Source organism: Marmota monax, unplaced genomic scaffold, assembly GCF_021218885.2.
Source record: "Marmota monax isolate L192 unplaced genomic scaffold, Marmota_monax_Labrador192_F-V1.1 WCK01_AAM20220418_F8-fsc00012, whole genome shotgun sequence".
In the NCBI taxonomy this organism is placed as follows: domain Eukaryota; kingdom Metazoa; phylum Chordata; class Mammalia; order Rodentia; family Sciuridae; genus Marmota; species Marmota monax.
The window spans coordinates 12,309,067-12,323,890 of record NW_026695227.1 but is presented as its reverse complement, the minus strand read 5'-3'; the positions used below and the strand labels follow the sequence as shown (position 1 = coordinate 12,323,890).

At 37.8% G+C, this 14,824-nt stretch overlaps 1 protein-coding gene across 3 annotated transcripts in view; it reads left to right on the top strand.

The window, feature by feature from the left end:
* Positions 1 to 14,824, top strand: part of Bcat1 (branched chain amino acid transaminase 1) — a 106,491-nt gene that overhangs the window by 46,872 nt on the left and 44,795 nt on the right. For all 3 annotated transcript variants that reach the window (XM_046436168.2, XM_046436167.2, XM_046436169.2), the window contains exons 3-5: positions 1,265 to 1,465; positions 11,485 to 11,595; positions 14,195 to 14,314. In XM_046436168.2, the coding sequence (XP_046292124.1) occupies positions 1,265 to 1,465; positions 11,485 to 11,595; positions 14,195 to 14,314 (432 nt within the window). The remainder of the gene's footprint in view (positions 1 to 1,264; positions 1,466 to 11,484; positions 11,596 to 14,194; positions 14,315 to 14,824) is intronic.

Sequence of the window (14,824 nt, the reverse complement as noted above, 5' to 3'; positions counted from 1 at the left end):
AGCTGTAAGGCAGTGAATTGATCTGGAATAATAAGATCAATTAAAAATAATAAAAGGTGATGATGTAGAATGACGGTCTGTAGTTTTTTGTCTTGGTTTGATTTATTTAGCGCTGGGGAGTAAGCCCAGGGCCCTGGGCATGCGAAGCACCTATTGTATCACTGAGCTACACCACTTCCTCCTGACCCATCTCTAAGTTCTGTATTTGATTTGGGAGGAAATATTTTTATGGTCTTAAAAGAAGTAAAAGCACTGGGTGTGTTACTCAGTGGTAGAGTCCTTGCCTAGCATGCATGAGCCCCTCAGTTTTATACCCAATATGTCAAAAACAAAAACTGTGCAAACCAGGCAGAGTGGCATGAACTTGTAGGTGCAGCTACTTTTTCTAAAAGGAAAAAAAGGGGGGGGGATTTTTTTTAAGTGGTATTCAACATTGCTTACAACCTATGGACAGGTTGAATCTGTTCCTGTTTTTTCTGCTGTCAAAAAGCCTTTTTCCGCCTTTTTTCCCACAACTATTATAAAGTTATTGGTGGTCATTTGTACACTTGCGTATTTGGACATCTAAAATGAGCAAACTGGCTTTGTCGAAAGTTAGTGAAATACTGCGCCAAGTTGTTTCCTACTACTCTTATGTGTTTTTGAATAGGCCTTTTGTTCACTGTTTCCTTAACACATAATAGAGGATTTACATCCTAGTGTTCATTCTCTTCTTGTCTGTTTTCAAAGTGAAAAACATTTGCTTCACTCTGCTAATTTCTTCTGTTGAGCATCCAGAGGATTTTGAGGGTTTATGCCAAAAATTCTTTGGGGGAGTTAGAGTGTAGCCATTGTCAAGAAGAGTTTCCGTTCTTAATGACCATTTCATCTAACAAGTCATTGTGACCATTGTCATTTGTATTACGGAAGACACCCCTTTCTTCTTTCCCAAATGCTCAACTTGAATCCTGTGATGGGAGTAATGAAGAGATGTCTTCTCCTTTTTGCAATATTTTACCTCATCTGCTATTTTTGTCCCTGTATAAAGTATTACTGAAGTTTTTTTCTTCTGATATTCTACTAGGCAGTGTACATTGCAGAGTTTCTGAACAATCAACTGAATTCTGAACACAAGTGGGGTCTGTTTGGCTCACATAGTGTTAAATTTCTGTGTTTTAGTTGTCCATAATTAAAATTCAAGTGATTTTGCTCTATACCCTCGGTATCACCTAGCTGGTAGATATTCAGATACTTAACTTTAATGTTGCTGATTTTTATCCCCCAGGCTAAAGATCTAATAATCACACCAGCCACCATCTTGAAGGAAAAACCAGATCCCAATACTCTGGTTTTTGGAACTGTGTTTACGGATCACATGTTGACAGTGGAGTGGTCCTCTGAGTTTGGTTGGGAGAAACCTCACATCAAGCCTTTTCAAAACCTGTCACTGCATCCTGGATCATCGACTTTGCATTATGCAGTAGAAGTAAGTATATGGGAATTGATGATGGTGACGTGCTTATACTTCACTATGGAAGTCAAGTAGCTCCCCTGCTAAAATAGCTTTTGGGTATTTTAGGCTTTATCATATATACTAGAGGGAGTCATAAATGTCACTAAATTTTTTTCCCATAGACAATTGAATTGAGGATAAGTCCTAAGAAGATTTTTTTTTTCAGATAATCTTGAACTTTCTATGATGTCAATTAAAAAAAAAAAAAAACCACTTAGAACAAATAGAAAGGATAGTTGGTTGGAAAATTAGTGAACAAAAATCCCATACTCTTGATCTTTTATTAAATCACTTGTCTTTTCTGATGTTGGAATGATTGAGAAGGGGTTATTAAGTACATTATTATAATTAGATTTTAGTGCTAATTGCATGCTTTTATGACTAGCAGCAACATATAGTTATGTACATTAAGGGACATGTAATTAAATGTTCTCCTTTAAGCATGAGTTGATGAGTTGGAGTAATCATAGGCATAAGAGTTTAATGAATTTTTTCACTAGTCCTCCTGAGGAGACACAGTTAACTAGATACTTGCAATTCTGTTGACTCTACATTTCATTTTATTCCCTTTTAATGTGTTGGACATCTTTCCCAAAATATTGAGGGTGCTGAAAATAGATAATGGTCTACCTATTAAGGGAGTAAAAGATAATAATAGTGAAATACTAATAGCTGTAATGATAACTATTTTGTGCATTGAGTTCCTTCATTGTGTCCTGTATTATGTACCTTATATCCATCATTCATCTCCTCTAATTATCTTAAGCAGCATATGGTTAAACATTCAGGTTCTGGAGTCAGACTTTCTGGGCCCAAAATCTGCTTTAGTTGCGTCCTTGGGAGTTCTTTAACTTGGGAAATTTAATCATTTGTGCCTTTCATATTTTTATCTATAAAATTAAGATAGTGTTGATATCTACCTCACAGTGTTCTTCTAAGTATAAAACAAGATAATTAATTCATGCATGTAACACCATGCCTGGTGCACCCTGAGCGCCCAGCTGTTAGCTATGGTAACCCCTGATGCAGGAGCATCATCTACCATAGAAGCTGACTGAGGAGAAGTTGTTTCTCGCCCACTATTATGTAGTGAAGATGGAGCCAGGATTCAATCCTATTACTCTTGGAGCTTACTCATGATCCTAAGTGTATGCACTAAAAAGACTAGGAGGTTTATTTTCATTAACTTGTTCAGAATTAGAAAATCAAATAATTTTGGGAACATATTCACTATCCATATATATCCACAAAATGTAAAATTTAGGATTCTTAAGTTCCATTCCCAGCTCTCTCTTTTAGCTGTATCAACTTCGTGAGTTTTTCTGTAATTCATGCCAAGCCCTTGCCATGTCAGAGCATGTAATGAAGAACAACTGAAATTGCTTTTAATAGAAAAGAAGGTATTTGGTAGTATGGTCAAACTAGAACACTGCTCCTCAAACTTGGCACGGTCCCACCTCCAAGTTTCCGATTGCTAACAAGTGTTGAGGTCACCTTAATTCTATTGCTTTAGGAACCCCATTTTTGAGACTGGCCTACAGGAAGTAAATTAGAAGGGATTATACAATTTTGGAAAGATTTTGGTGGTCATTGGTTTTTGAAAGCTCTTTGGAAATCTACTTAGATGAGTTGAAATGCTAGCTTGATTAATTTTTCCAATTTAGAGTCCTGTGAGCTGATAGTTAAAAAAAAAAAAAATCTCAAGGCTAGGGCTGTAGCTCAGTGATAAGAGTGCTTACCTAACCTGTGTGAGGCACTGGATTTCATCTCTAGTGTTGCAAACAAAATAAAACAGGGACTCAAAATACTGTTATCCTTTCTTGTAAAAACCAAAGTCTTTGGATTATTAAGGTTCTACTTATAAAAAAAATTAAAAAGGTTTTCTTTAAGAGCTGGATTGTGTAATGTATAGTTATCGACTTTGCATAACAAAATGAATGACTTATTAATTATCTTCCATGTTTCTGGGGGTTGTGTAGTATGATTAAGTAGTTTATTTTAGGGGTCTCTTACGTGGTTGCTGTCAGTGGCTGGGTTGGTGTCAGCTCAAAGGCTTCTTAAGTCACATGACCTGGCACCCACGTGGGGACTGAAAAGCTGGGGCACTTTCAGTACCACTCTTTCTCTATGTCATTTCTTGCTTGGTGGCTTCAGGGTAGTCAGGCATCTTAGATGGTGGCCTCAGAGTCCAAAGCTGTGTGTATTAAGACTGAGGATAGTTGAGAGCTCCACTGTTTTCTACATTCTAGCCTCAAAAGCACATAGCATTATTTCTGCAGTATTCTATTAGTCAGGATAGTCACAGAGGATTGCTGGAGTTCAAAAGGAGGGAACAAATGCCCCACCTCTTGATGAGGAATATCAAAGATCTGAAAGAGCATATGGAAATATTGTTTGGCCATTTTTGGAACATACAGACTGTGATATGTAGAGTGAGTGCCGCAGTCTGGCTGGGCACAAATCACCTAGCTGCCACAAAGCACTTGTCAAACAGGAAGCTTTATTGCCCGAACTCCACCAGCACTCCAGGCACACTCCCCAGGAACTCTCCCCTCTTTCCACCTGGCTCCACTCTCTCTCTCTCTCTCTCTGAACACGCCCCCCCCCACCCCCCCCAGAACTCAACTGGGAACTCCAAAGTGGCAAGTGGCGGGCGCTGGAGGCAGCAGGAACCACCCTATTCCTGGCCCTATTCTCCCCCTCCCCCAGCCACCCTATTGCCAGACAGCAGGGGTCCATATACAACTCAATACACAGCCTGTCCCAATCCAGCATCATCCAGTCACAGTAATTATAACTTAATTATCATCATCTTAATGGCTCCCTGGCATCACCTCTTAACCACTCCTTCTGGAGCCATCCAGACTTGGCTGTGGCTCTCAGCAAGTGAGGAATGGGGGAGACATTGATATGCATTTGGCTTTCCCTTTGAGTGACAGATCAGACTGTTAAGGTGTCACAGATTAGATATTATGTCAGTGTCATAGGAATTCAGGAAGCATAAAAAGTATAGGGTCCCTGGATTTTCTTACCAGGAACATTCATTTCATCCCCTGTTCACTTGTTCAATGAATGTTGAGTGTCTACCAAGTGCCCAGGACTTGTGATTTCTGTTAATATATGAAAGTATTTTTAAGTAGATAAACATGTGATGACTTCAAATAGTGGAAAGAGATGTGAATTGTGAGTAGGGAACATAAAAGGAAAAGAAAAGTTGATATCAGACACTACATTTCCAGGTTCAAATAAATATTTAGTGAAACAAAGCATAATTGTAAAAAAACAAAACAAAACAAAAACAAAAGGATAAGACATGTATGTACTATGTAGTATGTATTTAATGAATACTAAAAAATGAATGCTTATAATAGTTACCATGCAGGTAATGAAACAGAACACTTGAGATTATAGAAGCCCTCTATGTCCCATCCTGATTATAGACCTTGTCTCTTTCTTTTAGCATTACCCTTGCTTTTGTGCTAACCTTTCTTTGCTTTTTTGTATGGAGTGTGTGGATCTCTAATACTATAGTTTTGCTTCTTTTTGAATTTCTGTAAGTGGAATAACATTCTGGGTGCGTCTGCATGCGCCCTATTATTTGAGTTCAGTGTTATACGATCTATCCAATCAGAACCAGCTCTAACATTTGTGGGGCATGGGACATGAATATGCACAGGAAGCCCATGATCTGCCCTGTCCATGTCTTCCCATCCTGGCTCTATCCTATATTGAAGTGCCACAGCATGCATACATATCCTCACCACCCACCTGCAGTGACCTGTGGCCATTCCTAGGACTTAGGCATGGGCACACCAGTGGTGCCATCTGGTTTTGGAAAGATAAACCTGAGGAGCCTATTTAATTCCTAAAGATAGGATCAGGGCTATTTGGGCAGAGTTTCGGGGAACTCTTGGAGCCTGGAGTAGAAGGGAGGCTTGAGGTCCAGGTGAGCATGTCCTTTTGGCACTTCTGACCACTTGCTCCAAGTAGAAGGTCATAACTGGAGCATGGTAGGAGCCAGAGCTCTCTAAAGTGTGGGGCTCAGGGCAGAGGCCCTGGTTACCTGGATCTAAGGGTGGTAGGTACTGCATTCACACGTCTCAGTCTCAGCAGTAGTAGTTTTATGTTATGCGAAAATATGCAGCCTTGGCAATGGGCTTTGTTTCCTTCTGCAACATTATTGTGTGTGAAATGCTGGTACACTTGGGAGAGTTTCTCTAAGTTGCAGTTCTCAAAATATGGTCCAGACTCCCTAGGTTCCCCTGAAACCCTTTCAGAGATAACTAAGAATAAAACTCTTTTTGTAATAGTTAGGCATTACTTTTGTTTTTCATTGTATTAGCGTTTGCACTAAGGAAAGCTTCCTTGTCCAACACAAGGAAGTCTACCCTTGATGGTCTACCCATCACAATTATCAAAAGAATGCCAGTTTTACCGCAGAATGTTTTTGGGGAATGTGTGATAAATAGCAACTTTATGTAAAGTACTTCTGTATCCTAAAGTACTGTGTGTCTCAAGGAAAAGCGATTGTGTAATTCTCTTGAGCTTCTGAGTAAGTCTGGTTGCTTTTTTCATCTAACACCATTTTTCTTGAAAGAACAAAGTATGATTACTCAGATTTGGGCATTTGTCAGACGTTTTCTCGTAAATGAGTGAACGTGTCACTTTAAGCAAAGCAGTGGAAAGAATGTCTCAGCAATGATGAAATTCTTACTCAAATGAAAACTAGAAATTTGGAATTTTCTTTGAACTTGACCATTTTCATGGCTTTTAAAGAGCTTTCTGATGTTAGGGGTGATATAGGAAGTATGAAGAGATGTTAGTCTTTGGAAGATATGCATAGCTCAGTGAGCCAGTTTTCCCAAATGATCATTGCATGACATTTCAAATGTGTACATGGATAAAGATGTATTCCCAGGACCAGATAGCATAGGATGGCATGTCGATATGTCAGTATGATTAATCTGAACTTGTCCCCAGACTTCTGGTTTTAGTCTTTTCTGGTGAGAGTGGACTCCAAGATTGTTTTCTTGAGAGAACCTTGCAGGGCAGTAGGGAGGCAGTGGTCACGTTGCTACAGGAGCACACCTTCTCCCAGTTATTCAGGCAAACGCTACTCTACTCTAGGAGGAGCTGAAAAGGGGTTTTTACACATGTGGTCTCTAATCAGTTGATTTAATGGTAAGCAAAAAAGAGATTGTTGTGGGTGAGCCTGACCTGGGGACTTCCCTGAGGAGAGACTCAACAGCAGCGGCCATCGCACTCACTTTTTGGTCTATTTTCTTTGGATTGCCAAGTGCAGATAAGCTGCAGCTCGAGACTGGAGAGGTCCAGTCTGCCATAGACCTTCACTGCCTACCTGCCTGATCTAGACTCTGGCCTTGCTTAGCCAGTCCCCATAATTGCATTGGTCAGTTCCTCATAATAAATCTGTTAATATTAACTGTGCCTCCTACGGGTTCCCCTTCTCTAGTTGAACCTTGATTGAATGATGGATTTAATAAATTAACTGAGTATGAAAACTTCATTGTTATGGCTTCATATACCACAGAGCAACTAGCTCTTAGAAACCTCCACATGTCAAGCTTTGAAGTGGTATCAAAGAATATTGCAATTATGTGGTAAAGGTTATTAGAAATACTTCTTCCTTTCTGAACCCCATGAATATTTCTAACATGGTAAATACTGATAGAATGATTACATAAATAAAAGCTCTTTGAGGGTGTCATTTTTTTATATGGGATCAAAAATTTTGAGAGCTATATACTTAAGAATGGTGTAGCTGACCATAGGATATAACTTGATGTTTAAGAAAAAAGTAAGCCGGGTATGGTGATGTACCCCTGTAATCCCAGCAGCTCAGAGGCTGAGGCAGGAGGATTGAGAGTTCAAAGCCAACCTTAGCAAAAGCGAGGCTCTCAGCAAAAGCAAGGCGCTAAGCAACTCAGTGAGACTCTGTCATTAAATAAAATACAACATAGGGCTGGGATGTGTCTCAGTGGTCAAGTGCCCCTGAGTTCAATTCCTGGGAAACCCCTCTCCCCCTTAAAAAAAGAGAAAAATAAACATAACCACCAGCCATGAATAAGAATTTCTGTTGTTCTGCAACCTTATCAAATCTTGGTGTGGTTGGTTTATTTTATTATTATTATTATTGTTATTTATTTTGCCAGTGGAATGTAATGGTATCTTCTGGTGCATTACTCTGCACTTCTCGGAGGAGGCTGGATACTTTTCTATATGTTTTTTGGGTCAACTTAGTATCTCATTGAAGTACCTGCTTGTCAAGTCTTTTTCTCACTTTTCTATTGTGCTGTCATTAGTTTTGATTTATAGAATTGCTTTATACATTTGGAATATGGGTCCTTTATTATGTATTTTAAATACATAAATAAATTTTCTTCTACACTTTTTCCTCTATTTTTTTTTACACCAAATATATTTAAAATAAAAAATAGTTGACTCTGTCAATCTTTGCTTTATCTTTGGTATTTTTTTGTGCCTTGTATAAAGACTTTATTTTCTACTCCTAGATTTTGAAGACATTGTGTGTGTGTGTGTGTGTGTGTGTGTGTGTTGAGTTGAGGTCTTGGTGACCTGGACTGGTCTCCAACTCCTGAGATCCATTGGTCCTCTGTCTCAGCATTTCAAGTAGCTGGGACTGTAGGCACGTGCCACTACACCCAGCTGATCCTATAGTATCTATTTTATTGTTTATGAAATATTGATTTTGATTAATTTTGTCAAATATTGATTTTATCATTTATTAGGATTAACTTTGACTTGGATTTTTGTATGAAGAAGGGATCTGTTTATTTCCGCCTGTGGATACTCAGCATTCCGAACAGCACCACTTAAAAAGAGTGTTCTTTGCCCTCTGACATGTATGGGTGGGTCTGTTTCTGGATCACTCTGTCTGGATCTGTTCTCTTCCTTCATCAGTGTACTTGTCCAACTCACTGTCTTAATCTCTTAATCTTAGTAATGGACCTTGAATTCTGCTCTGCTCTTTTGTTCTTCAAAGAGTGCCTTGGGCATTCTTGGTCATCTTCTTTTCCATGTAACTTTTAGATTCAGTTTATCAAGTCACTCGATTTTTGTCATTCAGCTTGTCAAAAGAAAATTGCATATATCTACATGACTTCTATTCAGATGGTTATGAATACATAGATGATCAACTGGGGAAGATTGACACCTTTGTACTATTGAGGCCTTCAACCCAGGAGCATGAGATTACTTTCCACATACAATTAAGTTGTCATTAACTTGATATTTCCCTTAGGGTTCTTATACTTATTTTGTTAGATTTTTCTCCCTGTCCTAATATTCCCAACTGTTTATTTCTATTGTAAATTGTGTTTTTATGTTTTTTTAAACTGCTGCCATTATATTGGAATACAATTTGACATCTGGCCACCTTGTTTAAACAAATATTTGCTAAAGGTTATCTGTCAGCTTTTCTGGATTTTCTTTATATTTAACCATGTCTTCTATGTGTCATACTCCAATGGCAGTTTTATTTCATCCTCCTCAAAACTTTTAAAATTTCCTTCTTCTTGCCTTATTTTACTGGTTGTACAATATTCTATTAAAGTGGTTGCAGCAAGCAGTTGTGGGTTTACTAAATTTGAAAGGAAAGCTTTAGCATTTTACCGTTTATAGTGTTTGCTGGAAGTTCATTATAGATATACTTTGTCACAAAGTTCTTGTTTATTTTCTCATCCAGGAAACTTGAAAATCGTAAATGACTATTCAATTTTATTAGATTCATTTACTACATTTAATGTTAGTCATATAGTTTTTTTTTTGGTATATAAGCTAATAATATAATGAATCACATTAAGTAATTTTCTTATGTTAAATTAACCTCTATTCCTGGAATAAACCCACATAGTCATGTTGTACTATTTTTTTTTGTATATTTTGTATCTATATTATTCAATAAGATGATCATAATATTTACATATATTTGAAACCATCTCATTAAGTGTATTCAACTTTTAGAATACTAAAAAAATTTTCAATGTGATATTTTAATATGTATACATTATAGAATGATTAAATTGAGTTAATTAACATATCCCCATCACTTCACATGTTTATCTGTTTTATGGTGCAAATACTTGAAAATTACCATCAACAAATTTGAAATATACAATATATTATTTTTATTAACTGTAGCTACAAGCTGTGCAGCAAATCTCAAAACATATGCCTTCTAACTGAAATTTTCATCCTTTGCCCAATATCTGCCAATCCCCCCTCATGTGGTAACCACAGTTCCATAGTTCTAATATTTACATTTATGAGTTTGCCTTTTCTAGATTTCACATAAATGAGATAACAGAATTTTTCTGTGCTTGGCTTGTTTTGCTTAGCATAATGTCCTCCAGATTCATCCACATTGACAAAATGGCAGAATTCCCTTCCCCTTAAAGCCCAGTAGTCTTCCATTGTGCCTACAAATCACATTTTCTTTGTTCATTCATCTGTTGGTGGACACTTAGGTTGGTTCTGTGTTATGGTATTTTAAATAGTGCTTCCATGAACACGGGAATGCAGATACGTCTTTAACGTGTTTATTTGAATTCCTCTGGATATATAGACCGTAGGTAGTTCTATATTTGTTTTTTTGAGGAATATCTCTAGTGTTTTCCACAATGGCAACAGAATTTATATTCCTATCAACAATGTACAAGAGTTTCCTTTCTCTAAATTCTTGGCGCAGGTACTTGTTATCTTCTTTGTCTTTTGATTATAGCCTTTTTAGGTGTGTACAATTTAAAAATTGTGAAGTAAAGGGAAACTCAGGAAGTTACCTCTGTCCTTAGTAAAGCCTCTTGCCTTAAAGTCTGGTTTCTTTTATATTCAGTAACATGACCTCATCAGGCTTTATTTTAGAAAGGATTTGCATGATAAGCTTTTTTTTGTTTGTTTGTTTCAGAACTTATCTGCTGAGTCTAGTCTGAAAACTTACCTTTTAACTGAAGCTTTAGTCCTATTATATTTTAGAAATTAATAATAGGTTGTACTTAAAAGCAGTGTCAAAAGTCATGCTTTTAAATTGAGTTGCCTTTTTTTCTTATTAAGAGTTTGGGCTACACATCTCTAAAGGCCCTACTTTTCATTTTCCATTGATTTTTCTTTTTTCTTTCTAGTAACAGGTACCTTGTTTTTTTAAAGTCTGGGTATTTTCTGGTTATAGTTTTGGCATTGATTTCTGGCCTATCTTGTGTTTGAAAAACATGTGAAACAAACATGTTTTCTGCAGGTGGTACTGTAGGGTCCTGATGTACATTAGGATTAGGTGAGTTTGTTTTCCTTGTTCAGATCTTCCATATCTTTATTGAGCTTTTATCTGTTTGTTCTAATGATTACATAGAGAGCTTCTGTTAAATTTCCCTCTAAAATTATTGATCTGTCGTTTTCCTCTGTATTTATCAGTGTATGTATATATTTCAAAATCCTCTCATATCTCTGCTTAGTTGTTGGGCTGGGTGAGCTGGGGAAGCCTTAACATAGCAGAGCTTCCTGGTTTCTGTGATTTGGGGAACTGAACCAGCTCTAGTCACATAGATGATCTACAATTTGGACTTCAAATGAACCAGTTTAGATGAAAGGACACGTGGATACATTTGAGAAGGCTGAGTAGCTTAGAGCCTGTGGTTTCTCTCAATCTTCGTGGTCCAGACAGTTAATCTTGTTCTGTGATTGACAACACTGTCTGCCCACTGTGTGCCATTTAGTAATATAACCCCTGTTAGGGCAACAGCAATCCGAATTCCCACCTTATTCTGTTAATAAAAGGACTTCCTTTTTTTCCCAGTCATTGTACCCAATGCTGTTGACTCCTATCTTTCCTAGATGTAATCCTCTCAAGTAGAGGCCAATGTCAACAGCTTTACTTGGTGAATGATAGAATGATTCCTTTTGAACACAGGAATGATTTTCATTCAGAAACCTTATAAGTTATATTTCTCTTTTATCCTCAGTTATTTGAAGGTTTAAAGGCATTTCGAGGCGTAGATAATAAAATTCGACTGTTTCGGCCAGAACTCAACATGGAGAGAATGTGTAAGTCTGCTGTGAGAGCCACTTTGCCGGTACGTAAATTTAGAAGTGTTTTTTAACTCCATGGGTCACTTGAGTTTAATCACCACGCAAAATCATTTCTGCATGATTATGTGAATATTCATTACAAATCATATGAACGTTGAAGTTATTTATGATTAATCATTGAGGTAAAAATATAAGGACATAGGCAATAGCATTTGACGAGGTAACAATATTTCTGCTTCTTTATGAAGGGCTGTGGGGGATTCATATGTATATATGAAAGATGAAAGGATAAGGAAAAAAAAACATGTTTTAAGCTAAAATAAAATTTAAAGACCACATGAAATTATGGTATTGAAAATGGAAAATACAGAATGCAGCAGTTATTTGGGTGATGTTTGACCTAACTGCTTTAGACACCAGCAAATATACAGTTATGTAACTCATTATATTATTCCAAGTTTTGTTTTAGAGAAAAGAAAACAAGAATATCAAATCAAAAATGGTTTCTCATGGCCCTTGTATCCTGGCCAAAATATTGTCATGGAGCAGAGTTTAGTTTAAAATGCATTCAATTTAGACACTAAGGTACTCATAAAGTAGGAGGTGACAGATGGCTTCCGTGACCAGGTCGCTTTTCTGAACTGAAAGAATCTCCCCTCCTTGACACATCTGCAGGTCTAACCTGGAGGAGCTGGGCCCAAGCTGTGTGCGGAGGAAGTCTGAGAACAGTGAAAGCCAAGTAGCCCCTCTTTTTGCACCAGGCCTTTGCTACCTTTGCTTGGTTGTATAACCCTGGCTTTCCTCACCTCCTTTAGAAGCCATAGTATAGTAGCACCAAGAAATTTAAAGTACAGTCTTGGACTAGATCCCAATTTTGCTCTTCTTCCCATTACAGCTAGGTCACTGGGAAGAAAGCGTAGTATCATTCTCTGCCGCCAATGGTGTTATGTGGCTTCACTTTTCCATATCTGTCAATCATAACAATAAGCCATTGTCAAGAAGACCTTTATAGTAAAATTTAGGGTAGCACCTTTGCACAGAGAAGAAAACTCAGGCCCAGAGAGTTTGAGTGACTTGACCAGTGTCACACACCAGGACAGGGAAAAAAATTAGATCCAGTTTTTTTGACTCCTAGTCAGATTTTCTTTTCACTAAATTCACTACATTTTATCTCTAGAGAGCAGTATCGGAGATCTAAGCAGGTGATACATCTCCATGATGGGAACTCAGTTTCTGTAACATTGTCAAACCCTGATTGTTGTTCAAAATTAGTGTTTAAATAGGCAAATCCTAGTGTCATGATCTTGTTTCTGATGCATTTCCACCATGGGTAACCCATCATCTCTCTGAAAGCATGTTTCTCTGCCCCGCAATGGAGTAACTCCTTATTGTTTTACAAACTCTCACCCATCTGGGATATGAAAAACCCTTTCTCCTTGGAAGTAAGAGCTCTTTGCCTTTGCCCATTTTCCTGTTGGATTATCTGTCTCTCTCTTTCTGATGTTCAGGACAGCTGGACCCATTTTGACTATAATCCTTTGTTGGAAATGTTACCAATTTCATCAATTATGTTGTTTTTTTAATCTTTTGAAGATCAAAGGTTCTTAAAATTTGAAATAGGTACATTTATTGATTTTTTTTTTCTTAATGATTTGTATTTACATCTCTCTCTCTCTCTCTTTTTTTTTTCTTTGTACCAAGAATTGAACCTGGGGTGCTTCACCACTGAACCACATCCCCGGCTCTTTTTTATCTTTTATTTTGAGACAAGGTTTCACTAAGTTGTTAAGGGCCTCACTGCTGTTAGGATCCTCTTGCCTCAGCCTCCTGAGTCACTGGTATTACAGGCATGTGCCACCATCCTGGCTACTTTACATCTCTTAGTTAAAAATATTTACTTTTCTTTCTTTTATAGCTTTATTTTATTCATTTATTTTTATGTGGTGCTGAGGGTTGAACCCAGGGCCACACACGTGCTAGGCAAGCGCTCTACCACTGAGCTACAACCCCAGCCCAAATAGTTACTTTTCTTAAGGTCATAGATATTCTCTATTTTTAAATAAAAGCCTTAATATTTTGTCACATTTAAGTATAAAATCCCGTTTCAGTGAATTTAAGGGTAAGGTAAAAGGTAGAGAGCTAATCTTTTTATATTTTATTTTTTTCATGCCAGGGATTGAATCCACAGGCCCTTAAGCACTGAGCCACATCCCCAGGGAGACAGGATCTCACAAACTTGCTTAGGACCTTGCCATTGCTGAGACTGGCTTTGAACTTGCCATCCTCTTGCCTCAGCCTCCCAAGCCACTGGGATTATAGGTGTGCACCACCGGGCCCAGTGGGATGTAATTTCTTCTCTTTCCTATATGAATAGTTAATTCAACCACATTTTTTTGGGGAAAAATATTACAGAAAAAATATTTTTTGTTTGGGTTTGTTATGATTACTTTTTATTTTGTTATTTTGTTTTTGAGAATAAAGACAATTACATTTCTTTAGAGCTAATTAGGACAGTAATCTTGAAAAACAGATTCAAGTAGTCTTGAAAATATATTCCTATACTACCTTTCGGAGTGCCCGTGAGGACTATTTCTCTTTGGCATGTTGGGAGAAGGCCATTTATTGGGTTTTTCATTCTTTCAGGTGTTTGACAAGGAAGAGCTTCTGGAGTGTATTCAGCAGCTTGTGCAGTTGGATCAAGAATGGGTGCCCTACTCCACCTCTGGCAGTCTCTACATTCGTCCCACGTTTATTGGAACTGAGGTACAGGTTGACTTCCTGTTTGGGAGTATTTTGGTGGGCAAGTTAGCATCGATTGTTCTTGCTTGAAATCTTCAGTCCTTAGCTAGAAAAAGCACCTATAATTGCTCCTTTCTCCCGATGGTCAAGACGAGATAGCAGACATTTTCTGTGAAAGGTCAGTAAACAGTTCAGGCGCTGGGAGCCATGTGGCTTCTGTCACAATTACTCCATTCTCATTGAAGTACTAAAACAGCCATAGACAAGACACAAATCAGCCAGTGAATGAGAAAAGAGCAATGCTGTTTGCCCTCCCCCATCAAGACCAATCATCATTTCCCAAGTGCACGAGTGTGATGCCTGCCATCATGGCGGCATTGCTCTAAGGTGGAGTAGCAGTGCTGGTTCAGAAATTTGGAGAGGGAGAGCTCCTAATGTTTATTTTTATTTTCCTGAAGTCTTTGGACTTCTTGGTAAGGACTCAGAATAGAAGGTCCTCTTCCAAATAGAAAATGCTGAAAATAGAGTTCACAA